The 13842-nt window shown below is 34.5% G+C and overlaps 1 protein-coding gene across 1 annotated transcript; it reads left to right on the top strand.

Annotated features, from left to right (window-relative positions):
- Nucleotides 1-3598: 3598 nt before the first annotated feature.
- LOC102229371 (double-strand-break repair protein rad21 homolog) lies at nucleotides 3599-12991 on the top strand. The gene is made up of 14 exons (XM_005810687.3): nucleotides 3599-3636; nucleotides 3900-4066; nucleotides 4200-4329; nucleotides 5992-6091; nucleotides 6241-6332; nucleotides 6518-6625; nucleotides 7658-7768; nucleotides 7870-7965; nucleotides 9396-9625; nucleotides 9703-9781; nucleotides 11180-11322; nucleotides 11403-11513; nucleotides 11724-11798; nucleotides 12736-12991. The coding sequence occupies exons 2-14, from the start codon at nucleotides 3920-3922 to the stop codon at nucleotides 12919-12921; spliced, it is 1608 nt and encodes a 535-aa protein (XP_005810744.2). The 5' UTR covers nucleotides 3599-3636; nucleotides 3900-3919; the 3' UTR covers nucleotides 12922-12991.
- The last annotated feature ends 851 nt before the right edge of the window (nucleotides 12992-13842 follow it).

The raw sequence follows: 13842 nt of genomic DNA, 5'->3' as shown, positions 1-13842 counted from the left end.
TTGTGGAAGGTCCATAAATGTTGCAGACCTCTGCTTTAAACCAAGGCTAAAAATCCAATTTATTTAGAGTTGCTTTCTATTAACCACTGGAACATCATAAACTGTTGTCTGTTTTTCATCTCTTTCCTTTGCTTTTCCACTGCATTGTAAAGTTTTTCCATATTTCTAGTTTAATTTTCCCTTTAATCATGTAAAGAGCTATGAATTGCCCTGTCGCTGAAAATGTGCTATGCAAATAAGATCTCCTTTTCTGCGGTGAATCCTCACAGAGCTGGAGTTGGAGGCTCACTTCGGTCAACCTGCTCACCATCCAGAGAATCGATGAGAGGATTAGATTAACCGGTTTACATGAAGCTGCAGCAGAGCTTCTCTGCTTTAGAGTGTTTACAAAGGAGAATCTGCAAACGACTCATGAATGAATGGATGATCGAGAAGGGAGAGAGGCTAAAGTTATTTTTGTCTGAATGGTGACTGGAGCCACCAGAAGAATCTGAACTTTGTTACGAACACAAGTTATCAATTAATGAGTTCATTTAAGGTTAATTTATCTTATCAATCGACTGACAATTAATTGACAAGCAGCCATTTTTTTAAAAATCAGATTTTGCTCTTGTATGAAAAGGGCCAACCGTCTTTCTGCCACGGAAAGGGGTACATATTTTTTTTATAATCTGTTGAATTAAAAGAAAAAAGCATTAAATTTAAACATTTCGTCACAGCTGTATGAAACAATGCCTGAATAACCAGAAAACTGCAGTTTTATCTGTTCACTTTTGCAAAGGAAATTGTTAAGGAATGAAACAAAGATTATTGTTAAATTTTGGTTTAAACTTGATTAGACTCAATAAATAATCATGTTATTAATGTATATTTCACTGTAAAACATTTGAAGGTGGTTTAACTTGGAAATGAAAGTTCACCTGCTGCCTTGAAAATGCAACAACTAAGATATTTTGGTTTTAACTCAGAAATGAAAGTTTATGAAGTTGATTTAACAACAAATACAAGTTGTCTAAACATTGTTTTTAAGTTAATTAATCTTGAATTGTGAGTTTTAACTTAATCCTGCAATTTAAACCAAATAATCATTTCACTATATATAAGAAAAAACTGCCCTCATCTAGTTAAAGAACCACATTTTTCTATTGTTTTCACTCATAATATCAAGTTAAAATATCTACGTATTTCACTTTAGAATCATTTAAATTCTTGTTGCAAATTGCATGAACAAATTTTCTGATCTGATAATGAATTTTATTAAACATCACAATAAATTCAGCTCAGAAACATTTAGTGTGAACAGGACATTAATTAAAATAAACGTTTCCTAATTCCTAATAACACACAAGAGTCAGATCAATGTAACGCACTTCCATGCCACTAAGCATTCTGGGAAATAGTTCCCACGCCTGTCTTTTTCATTCAGTTTTTTAAGTGCTAACCTAAAACCTCTAGTTTATTCAACTCTTGGAGGTTTGACAAAATTAATAAAAAGTTATCATAACTTACTGCTGTAAGTTTATCTTTCACAAACCCAAACATTTAGGTTCAAAATATAAACCTGGGTAAATTTATTTGACTTAAAGAGTGGAACAAAGTAAACACAACTAAATGCAGCTTAAATGTTTTACAGCTGTTCTGCGTTTCCTGGAGTAAAATCAGTGCTATTTTGATTTTAACTGTCCGTATGATAGTTTGATGTTCAGCTGAAAACCTTCAGTGACTTATTCTCCAGCATTACATACGATTTTTAGAAGCAGCAGAAACAATTGAGTATCGCAATAAATTTACTGTTGGTAAACATTAAGTTGAACATTTTGTGTTTTCTTTAAATCTTGAATAAAATTCTGATTAGTGCCTCCATTTATTTGGAGAACATGAGGTGACAAAACCAATTTAAAACTTCCTGCAAATATTTTTGCAAAATCCACTAGAAAAAAAAAACAACAGAAACTCTTACAGAATGGATTATGAATATTAAAATTTTTATAGACAATAAAGATTAAATAATTTAACAAATAATTACAGATGACAAGTTGATGAGATATATAGCAGTAAATTAATAATCTACTGTAAAGGGAGGTTAGAATCTTACCAGTTTGCACAATATTGTGCTTAAAGTTTTTTGGGGTTTTTTGGAGCTAGAGCGCCCTCTACTGAATACAAACAGAAGCGAACAAACAAGACGTCCACCAAAAGTCTTGTTTTTTCATAAACTAGTTTGTTCTACAAACAGACTGGATTGCCCAATGTATTCAAGTTTTAATGCTTCAATTTGTGCAGTGAAAGTTGACATTTTGTTAGTTTATTGGGCATGGTGATGACTTTTATTTATTGCCAAAATCTTTATCCACGTGAAAAGTTCACCTAAATAAAAAATAATTTTCAAGTTGTAACATTTTAATTGTGTAGCAATTGCCAAGGAACTCCCAAGATCTTAACACATTGAGAAAAAGTTTTAAAATGTCTACACAGAAAATGATTAGCAAAAGCCAATCCACTCAGATAAATCCCAGGCATACACTAGGATTTATGCTTACTGTAAAGAAAAGCTAGAATCTTTCCTTTACACAATGTTTATTGTGTATAAACTGGTGTTTATTGGCAATAAACACCAGTTTATTGTGTTTATTTATTGCATAAACGTTTTTGGTTTAAAGATTTTCATTTTTCTTTTGCACATCACTATGTAATCTGTCTTGAAATGTGCTATTTCACTCTAAACATTGGTTTTGTCTTTGAATATACATTTGTTATTGTTCCTTAGAGAGACATTTACATTCTTGTACACTCCTTAAAAACATTGCTTTAATTAACTAAATATATTTTCCTATTTATTATTGATATTATTAGTGGCAATCTAGTATTTTGATCATTATTATTACTTCTTATGAATTTTATTAACCCATAAGGCAACCCTATTAAGTCTGACTCCGTTACAAATGCCTACAACAACAAATGCAAACCTCCAAAAGAAGAATTAGACTTTTAAACAAAATGGACTTAACGTGTATTTATTTTCTGTGATGTAAACTTGTAGTTTTAACTATATTACCAAAAATAAAAAGAGCTGTTAAGCTCTACTAGTTTAACAGGACATATCAAATAATCTTTTGCCATAACGTTTCTGAAAAGAATAAACACTTACTGCTGCTTTGAAGATGTTTTGTATGTTTTATAGAATATGCGGTGGTAACGCTTGGGACTCGGAAGTCCGCCATCTTTGTTCTGATTGGCATACAGGCACTAGGCTATTTTTGTCTTGCGCAATAGCCAACAGATGCAAATTGTCGTTTCTTATATAAGAGTTATAGGGAAGATACAGATACAGGGAAGTGTCTTACAGTCGAATCAAGCCGAAAAATATCGAATATCACTCAAAACTTCCAAGCTTCCTTCTAGTCGAGGGAGACGTTGACGCTGATCATTTTATTTATTTATTTATTTGACTTAATAACATAATAGGTATCTACGCTGCTCGTTGTCTTTCTTCGAGCAATAAAAGAATTACAGATTTTAAAATGACTCGACGTAGTTCGTTTTCTGGAACGGAAGTGTTGGTTGCTTAGCAACTAAATACGTCTCGTGCTGACGTTCACTAAAGGTTGTCAAAATTCGTTTTCGCTTGAACTAAAGGTAAGTCGTGCTCGTGATATCGGCGCTATTTTCTCCCTCACAACGTTTACATTTCATTTCTAAATTATGAAACATTAAAATTCTACCGACGTCATTTCTTTACCCATAAAACTTGACCTATAGCTGCTGGATTTTAGCTCACGATGCAGCGACAGCTAGCGTTAGCTGACTGTAACCTAACCTAGCATAAACGATACATTGTGTTGTTGTTGTAAAGTTAATACAAAGACAAAGCCTAACATTTCCTTGTTTTTCTATACCAGGTCATATTAATCATTTCACAATGATGTTCTTCACGCAACTGTTTACGTCCAAAAGAGGTCCGTTAGCCAAAATTTGGCTGGCAGCGCACTGGGAGAAGAAACTTACCAAGGCCCATGTGTTTGAATGCAACTTGGAAACATCCATCAGAGACATCCTTTCCCCTAACGTACAACTTACTTACTTACTAAAAATACATATATACAACTTGTAGAATGAAATATATCCATTTGTTAAATCCAGTTAATTTGTAGTAACTTCAAACAGCTGATTTTGAAGATGTGAATCTGATTTTTTTCTAGATGAAAATTGGTTTGAGGACTTCTGGTCATCTTCTTCTTGGCGTGGTCAGAATCTACTCTAGGAAGACAAAGTATCTCCTTGCAGACTGCAGTGATGCCCTGATCAAAATTAAAATGGCATTCAGGCCAGGTAACGATTACGTTTACTATTTAGCATTTTTTTTTTTTTTGTTTAATTTTTTTATTTGTAGTAATACATTTAAAAAGTTGATTATAATATTTTAGAAGTTTCAAGAAATTGTCAGTTTCTATGCAATCTGGAAAAGTAAAATACTATTTAATTTTTACAGCCCAGGGTTAGTATGGAATATATAAAATAATATATAAAGATTTTGGGGAGATTTTCAGACTTATCTTTTTTGACCCATTTTCTAAGCTACAAATCAGAATGTCCACCATAACTTGGACAAAATTACCATAAAATCAACCTGTTCCTTTTCAAGTTTTTATTTTAAAACTCCACACACACAAAAGAACACCTCTAGAAACTTCATATAAAAGTGTTAGAGAATTTAGAAAGGGTACACCTTGTAATGTTTAAACAAGGTTTATTATAAAACATTATTTTTCAAAGTAGTGTTTCCTACAGCTTTAAATATTTATGTCTTATTTACCTACATGCAGCATGTATTTTATTATGGTGTTTGGAGCTAAACCCTGACCACTGCTGTTGTATCATATTTGTTTTTATTTGCTAAAAATTGGTTATAGAAATTTTGGAGTTTGTTCGTCTTGCCCTAGCTTGTGTAGCAACCATTTGTTTTGACTGGGCAAGTTTATATGTACACAAAACTATTCAAAGTGTTTCACAGAAAATCAGTGGAAAAAACATTAAAATCACAGAAATGTTTACGTTTCACCTAAAAAGAGTGCCCAGTATGTCAGACACTTAGAAGCAACATGAGTTAAAAATAAAATTTACATCATATTTATAGCTAAAAAGTAGTATGAATCACTTTGAGATAGTCTGACCAAAAACCTCAGGAAGCTAGGAATTAGTTTAAACACAGGCTAGCACAGATCTAATGTCCCTTCTTGGTGATTGTAGGGTAAATACATTTATATATTAAATTGTTCCTTCTCCGGTAAAGCCAAAGCATGTTTTCTTTGGTTTTATTTAGAGATTTGTTGTTGAAGATTTCCTTACGCTTTAATATCATCCCAAGTGGTTTTGAAACACTATTTTATAAAAAACTGATTATTTTATTTTTTTATTATGAGACATTTTTATTGAAGAATGTTTTCTTTACATTGTGACTCAACAATAAATGCTGTCTTTAACTTGTATACCACCATAGGGCCACGTCGACATTTTAAACCTATTCGTTTGAGTAAAATGAACTTCGTTCTTTTATTCTATGAACTACTGACATGTCTGTGAAATTCCAAGCAAAAATTTAGTATTTACAGAAAATGAGAAATGGTCAAAATAACAAAGAAGGTGCAGCGCTTTCAGACCTCAAATAATGCAAAGAGAACAAGTTGATATTCATTTAGAAACAACAAAACTAATGTTATAACTCAGGAAGAATTCAGAAATCAATATTTGGTGGAAAAACCAGGAGGTTTTCAGTGGGGTTCAGTGCAGTGGACTCTTCATTTTACATTATTTTTTAAACTCATAATGTGTGCAGGCTATAATAAAAAAATAAAAAATAAATCCTATTTTTTATGATTGTTTTATTCTTGAATTATAGACATGTACATTGTTTTTATCTGTTTCAATACTGCTTTGAATTGAAATAATTAACCATTAATGCAACATTGATGTTTTTTTATGTCAATATTTCAGGTCAGACTGATATGCCTGTGGAAGGGCTTGAGGCGACAGTGAAGGCGATCACTCTGGTCGAAGATTTCACTGCCTTTGATACGCCGCTGCCTCTGCTCAGGTGACAGCTCAGGCTCCACAAACTCTCATCACCAATATGTTCTCCAATTCTCTTGGAAATGTTTCTAATTCCCACGGAAACTATTTCAAATTGATTACTCAGCAGTATCAGGTTCTGATGTAAATGTTCCTCATCTTTAATCACCTAAGTGACATCGATGTGTCACTGAACCAGTGTCGCTCAGAGGAAATCACTCTGAAAGAAGATTTCGGACATCAGTTTTTGAACTTTCAAGACATCGGTGAGAGCCAGATTGTTTTCATACTCCTCCAGAGTTTGATGTTTACAGTAGTTTTATCATTTTAGTCTCTGTTAATTAGGCAGTATCCATTTGTTTTGACACCACATTTCCTAGGACAAAGCTGCTTCTTATTTAGTCTTTATCTGTTTCTTTTCCTCCCCTGCTTCGCTCTTTCTGACATGTAGGCGATGAGTCACAGAGCCAAGCAAACACACTGCTGGACCAAAGCTTTGATGACTTTTCAGCACATAGAGACGGATTTGGCGATGAGGAGAACGAATTCGACCTACTTGGTAGTGTGTGCCGAACTAATTAATCTCCTGTTTGTTCTTTTATTGAGTCTAATCAATTGGTAAACTATATTAAAAAGCTAAATAGTTTAACTATTTCCCTTGTTTTGTTAAAGCTGCATTATGTAACGTTTATAAAAAATATTTTGTCAAATCTGTCACCATGTCCTGACAGATTGTAATTAAGCAGATAATCTGTGAAAACATCAATCTCCTCCACCGTCTCCCTGAGCTACGATAGAGAAACACACTGCTCCAGGCCAAGAACAACCAATCAGAGGGTGTTATCGCTGTCAATCATCCTCATCTACACGCTGCTAAATGTGCTAATGGCACAGAAACAACTTGTCATTACAGGAAAACCATTTAATGATTTATTGTTGTCGCAATAAATCATTATCGGTGGTCATGCTAACTGGCTAATTGACAGCGCTAAGACCCACCTCCGAACTCTGATTAGTTGTTTGTAGTTTGTAGCTGGGAGAATGCAGAGGAGCTTGATTTTATATTTTTTCCATACTGTCACAATACACAGCTCTGGTAAAAAATGAAGAGTGCACAGCACTGAACCCCATTGAAAACCTCCTGGTTATTCCACCAAGTATTGATTCCTGAACTCTTCCTGACTTAAAACATTAGTTTTGTTGTTTCTAAATGAATATCAACTTGTTTTCTTTGCATTATTTCAGACCTGAAAGAACTGCATCTTTTTTGTTATTTTGACCATTTCTCATTTTCTGCAAATAAAAACAAAATTTTTGCTTGGTATTTCAGAGACATGTTGTCAGCAGTTCATAGAATAAAAGAACAAAGTTCATTTTACTCAAACATATAGCTATAAAGAGTAAAATCAGAGAAACGGATCATTTTAAATGGTCTCTTAATTTTTTTACCGAGCTGTATGTGACAGTTTCAACAAATATGTAAATATTGTTTTTATAAAAGTTGCATACTGCAGCTTTAATGTTTATTTTCATTAAAGGTAACAATTTCTCAAAGATTAAAGGGATCTGCTGCTTCTTGGTTTCCCGTCAGACTTCCTGTCGAACCCCATAGATCAGACTGAGTCCCAGAGTTTCATCCAGGAAGAGCTGCAAAGTGAAAATAAAGAAGGTTCTCCAATTCAGGATGATCAACCTCACATGGGTGACGAAGTTTTACAGAACAGCACTTTTATGTCTGGAACGAACTCTCTGAGTTTTCATGTGCGTGATGGTCGTGTTTCATGAACGCCTCGTGTTTTCCAGATGTTGACCTTGGCGTTCCTGAGGAGACGGTAACTGAAACCACTCTGCTGACCAATGATGAGGCCGCTTTCGCTTTAGAACCTGTTCCCATCACTCGTAAGCAAACGCCTCAAACTGGGATCCTCCATTTCCCAGTGAAATGGGAAATGGATCGCAACATCTCAGCTGATCATTAAGAAATCAGCTGAGATGTTGCGATCGCTGGGTCTGTCGCAATAAATCAATTATAAAACAAGCTCAATAATTTCTATTTATTTTAGCGTTTTTCTCTTTTCTCTCTAACTGAAACTGGATGATAAAACTCTTCAGTCTGATACTTTGGTCTCAACTTACCCTTTTTATTAAATTACAATTTAGTTTACAGAGATTTAATAATTCATTTTATTTGTTTTTTCTGTTGTTTTGTTTTTTATTTTGGATATTTAAAGCATCTCCCAGTTCCAGTGTTAAATATTCATCAGAATTTAAAGTTTAGTGATTTTTCAGAATGTGTTGTTGCATTTTTATGTCATTGTCATTTTATCACTTAAAAATGGTCTCAAAGTAACAATATTGTTATTTATTGCAATAACTTCTGGGATGATTTATCGCCTAGCAAAATTTGTTATTGTATCGCAACTATTAATACAAATTCAGTCATTTGTTGCGGGCTTATAATTTTCACCAGTCATCGCAACTTTTGCTCACTAATAACTTAAACGTTTTCTTTATTTTCTGACCAATCAGTGCAACTCGGCTGAACTTTGACCAATCCGTTTAGCCCCTTTCTAATCTAACTTCCTGTTTCATGACGTCTCTTGAAAACCAAACCTGCAGGATTATGCTAAACTGTAAAAACTGCTTTTGTTTTTTGCAAAATACATTTCAATATGCTCTATAACAGTGTTTTCAAAGAGGCGGCCAGTAGGAGGCGCTACAGGGCCTCTGAAAACTTGAGGGGAAATGAGAAAAAATGGCAGAAATAAATTTAAATCAATATATAACTTTTTTATTTAAAAAATCTAATCTATATTTCAATTATCATTATAAAATAAATGTTCATCTTGGCCAACTATAATCAGAAGGCCTGAGGCAGCATTAATGCTAAACAAATATAATTATTACTAAAGGAGAGAAAACTTTCTAAACTTTATTTCTTTACGTATTTTGAAGCCCAGTTCTATAGGACTTTCTTCTACTGTTTATCCGGTTAATGTTAATTTTAATGACCAATATCAAAGTCTTCATTTGTATTTTGGCAATTCCTCAGGAGATGATTTTATTGTATTGGTGCTGATATTTCAAAAAGCTACTTGTTAATGTTACATACACTTTAAATATTAATTATGTTAAAATCCTTTTTGGATACTTTAGTGCAGCAATTTGAACTGTTTTGTAAAAATAAAGCTTCAAAAAGCTCAACTTTTTTAGAGAGGTGCTGCAAAATCAAAAATTTTAATCCGCAACTCTCACATAAAAACATCGCAACATCCGGAAGGGACTGAGAAGTCTTTATGATTTCTAAAAAATAATTGTTTTTATTTAAGCAAACTCTGAGAGAAAGCTGGGTAAGAGGAAACGTAAGCTGGTGGTTGACCAGACGAAGGAGCTGAGCAACGACGCCATCAGGGAGCAGATCTCAGATTATTTGGATCTGGTTGCTCCGTTGGACATGGCCCCGCCGACGGTGCAGCTCATGCTCTGGAAGGAGAGCGGCAGCGCCGACAAACTCTTCTCTAAACCGTGCTCCACCCTGGTGAATCCACTCATTAAAGAGGTAAAACTCACAACATGTTTAGTTTTTTACCGTATTGATACCTTATATCTGTGTATAAATTGATGTTGCCTTCGCAGGTCTTTGCCAAAAGTGTCTTCCATTTGAAATTTTACAGCGTAGAAGAGGTTGAACAGATGCGCCAAGAGAAAGAAGGAGGTACGATTATATGAATCATGCTTAATGTGATTAATGTGCAAACACAAGGAAACTCACTGAAACTCCGGGCAAAGATGCATAAAAGCCTGAAAATAAATGCATTTTCTTATTGCGATCCGCTGCAGAAACAAAATCTTTTGTCTAATTTCTAGAGCAAATATAGAAATATTGCTCTAGAAATAAGACAAAACTCTCTCAAGTTACTTTTCAGCAAGATATAAGATTTTGTATTAAGTCAATAATTTTTGAATATTGATTTTTAAAAAAGTACTTGTAACACTGGCAGATTATTTCACTTTTAACATGGGAAACATTATACATTCTAAAATGTAAAAAACAGATTATCTGGAAGTAATCTGCCAGATAAAGAGCCATAAAGTGAAAATGTGTTTATACATTCCTAATTCCGGTACAGAAAAAATGGCGGTAGATCGTTTGTTTATGTAATATGTTTTGGTGAAAGAGAAAATGTCCCTTCATTAAACCTTCAGACTCACAGATCCACCAAAATTGTCAGATTATCCTCAAAAATAGTCCAAATAGTTTGAATGTATTTTTATTTTCTTCATTTCCTTCTTTCAGAAGGATTCTGTCATGTTTATGTTTTAAAGTAAGAATAGAAAGTTTTGCTTTTCAATTTTTCATGGTTGCGGTGCGTTTATCCAAAAGAAAACACATAAAACTTCAGATAACTCACAAACGAGATGTTAATCCATCCATCCATCCATTTTCTGTTCACCCTTTGTCCCTAATGGGGTCGGGAGGGTTGCTGGTGCGTTTCTCCAGCTACGTTCCAGGCGAGAGGCGGGGTTCACCCTGGACAGGTCGCCAGTCTGCCCTGATGTTAATATTCATGAAAAAACATCTTAGTGTAGCAGAAAACTGTCAGTATTCAATACGTAGACAGAAAGCAAAGGAGTAAATTTCTACAAAAAAACTCTGAAATTATGAGATCAGAAATTCTCTAGAAAAAAACAGGAAAATCTATGAACTCCAAGTTGAGAAATTTCAAGATAAAAACTCTGAATTTTTTACATGAACTTCATAGATTTTCTTGAAAAAACTTATAATTTTGAGTTTTTTTTTTTTGTTTTTTTAGAAAGTTTCTGAGTTTATTCTCACAGATTTTTGCATTTGGAGTTCAAAAACCTTCTTGTTTTTTGTCTAGAAAATTTTAGATTTAATCCCAACATTGCTGAGTTTTTTGATGGAAACTTTTGCCTCCTTTTTTTGTTTTTCATTTACATTGATCCTAATTTGTTGTACATTTGTGAGATAAGAGGAAACAAATCCCCCATTGACCACCAGGGGGCTCTGCATGTTTTAAGACATTTTATAAAAAATATTTCCAGCAGATTTTTTGTTTTTCTCTACCTGTTCTGATTGGTTTCATTGCAGCTCAGGGAGACATCAGCTCCCTCTTCACAGGCGACGCCAGTGTTGTAGATTCAACTTCAAACACTGAAATAACTCACAACACTGAGCTGATGGCCTTTGACCTCATGAATGACAATCAGGAGTCATATTCTTCCATCATCCAAGTAAGCCCTAACAGGAAGTGTCACCTGAAAATGTGAGGAATGTCGTTGTTTTTTACTCCTTTGTGATCTGTTTCTGTCAGGATGAACTCGGCGTACATGTCGCTCATCCCGACCTGCCGTCAGAAGACTCCATGTTTGTCCTTCCCTCTAATGTGGAGCAATGCACTCAGTCAACTTCTCTCAACACCCAGGTGCTTACAAGGAAACAGACGCTTTCTGTCGCTTTTCTCCGCCTGCTGGCCTCCTCTCTGGCTCTAAATAACTGAAATGTCTGAAAATAGCTGGTAGGGAAGCTTTAGTCTGTCGGCTCCTAACAGATGGCAGGTGTTAATTTTCCCCTGCTGGCTGGACGGTGTGCGCAGCATCCCTGATTAAAAACATGGTGCTTTTCCAACCTGCAGTCTCTGCTGGGGAGCCAGGACTTTGAGGAGAGGAGAATAACCAGGAGAGCAATGAAGCTTCTCAACGACCTGAAGGTAAAAGGCCTGCTAAGGAAAAATAAAATAAACTACAGGTAAAAAAAATAACTGAAAGGAAAATAAAAATGAAACATTACTAAAGATCCAAAACATAAAATAGGTTCCCTTATTAAAATAAAAGCATCCAATTATTTTCTGTTTTGTTAATTTTTTAACATTCTTGATTTGTAATTTTGGGCCAAACAAAATCATTTAAAGGGCCACGATTGGTCCCCAGGCCACACCTTTGTCACCCCTACTACACAGAGATGTGTAGAGTACCCAAAAATTATATTGAAGTAAAAACAGCTTGACTTGAACATATTTTAACCCAAGTAAGAGTAAAAAAGTATTTGGTAAAAAGTCTACTCAAGTATTCATCAAATTATCAATTATTTAATTTTAAAAATGACAAAATCAGACGGACCGAAATATAAAGTTCAGCGGAAATTTTAGTGGTTTAAGGAGTAAAATGACAATAATTCATATAATAAAAAATAACAAAATCAGGGAAAGTCAATAAAAAAAACTTTAGACACTTTATCAAAAGCTGCAGGTGTGAGTCTGTGTCTGGTGATTAAAACATGTTTGTTTTCATTCAGTGGGTAAAAAATTCAGAAAATTTACTCAAGAGTAGAAAGTACAGGGTGGTAAAAATACTCCTAAAAGTACATTTTGTTAAAAAGGTTATGGAGGTAAATGTAACTAGTTACTACCAAACTCTGTTAAATGTGCATTAACACATTTTATTCAAAACTGACAGTTTGTTGGGGTTTTTTTCTTTGGAGGATTTTGCTACATAAAAATAATTTCTGTGACTTATTTTCCCCACCTGTGTAACTGCTGTTACAAAACCAGACTGAAACGACACCTGAAGCCAATAAAACCTAAACTAATCTAGCAAACAGCTGATAGAAACTGATCTGATGGATCTGTTTGCGTTTTGTTTCTGCAGCAGAGCCACACCGCCGGAGATCCCGCCTTCAGCCTGAAGTCGCTCTGCAGAGGAAACACTCGATCGCAGGCTGCAGCCACTTTCTTGTCCCTGCTGGTTCTGAGAAAGCAACAAATCGTGGTTCTGCACCAGCCGGGTTCATACCTGGACATATCTGTGGCCCCTGGGCCCAAATACTACAGCTGAAGCGGTTCTGGTTGTTTGGAGTAGATGCCGTTTGATCACAGCAAGCTCATTTCAGCTGTATGAAACTCATGTTGGCCTGTTTCTGTGAGAGAAAATATTTATTTTTTATCGTTCTTTGTATGTTGTAACTTATTTCAGCTGCTGGTTTTTTACGTTCCCACCTGTTCGGTTCATGTCTTGTTCAGCGTGTCGAATGTCACCTGCAGCTCCATCCCAGGTGTGATTCGCTTAACCTGAGAGAGAAAACCAAGGTGAAAACTTACAATATAAAAAATTTAAAATAATTCTCACGCTTGTGAAGTTTGATTGACTCGGTTACAATAACAGGTTTGTTGTTTAATTTAAACATTTTGTCCATGCCAACAAAGTTTTAATTTTCTGTAAGCTGAAATGATCAAATTAGTAGAAATAAGGGCTTGGAATATTTACTCTTTACGCACTGAATCTAAAAAATAGCTTTAGTTTTTGAAATGAGTAACGTAAAGCATATATTTTCACAATGTTCTACTTTCTTTAGATGTAAATGCCTTAAAATTACAACAAAGGAGGGAAGCAAAACAAGCCAAAATCAGATAGAGTGCAGAGGAACTAATTTTTTCAGAAACCTGACATTTTGGTATTCTAATTTTCTGAGACATCAAATTAATAGATTATTTATTTTCCACGTTTAGCCGTAGCAAGTGGCTCACATGATTACGCATGATTTACGTCAGAAATCAAATTAAAGTAGAAAAAACATGGAAGAACGTGCAATTTTAGGCTAAACACATAATTAACTGTAATGTAATCATTTCACAAGCAGGAACTTAAATTGTCTGAGATGACAAGTTGATTTACCGATGGTTTTCTCCCCTTCACAAGCGAAACTTTATTCCATCCTTTAAATGCAGCCCGTTCATCTCGTGATCTCAAGAAAACAAA

Source organism: Xiphophorus maculatus, chromosome 1, assembly GCF_002775205.1.
Source record: "Xiphophorus maculatus strain JP 163 A chromosome 1, X_maculatus-5.0-male, whole genome shotgun sequence".
Classification (NCBI taxonomy): Eukaryota; Metazoa; Chordata; class Actinopteri; order Cyprinodontiformes; family Poeciliidae; genus Xiphophorus; species Xiphophorus maculatus.
Note: the sequence above shows the minus strand (reverse complement) of the source record. Positions and strands in the feature narration are given on the sequence as shown.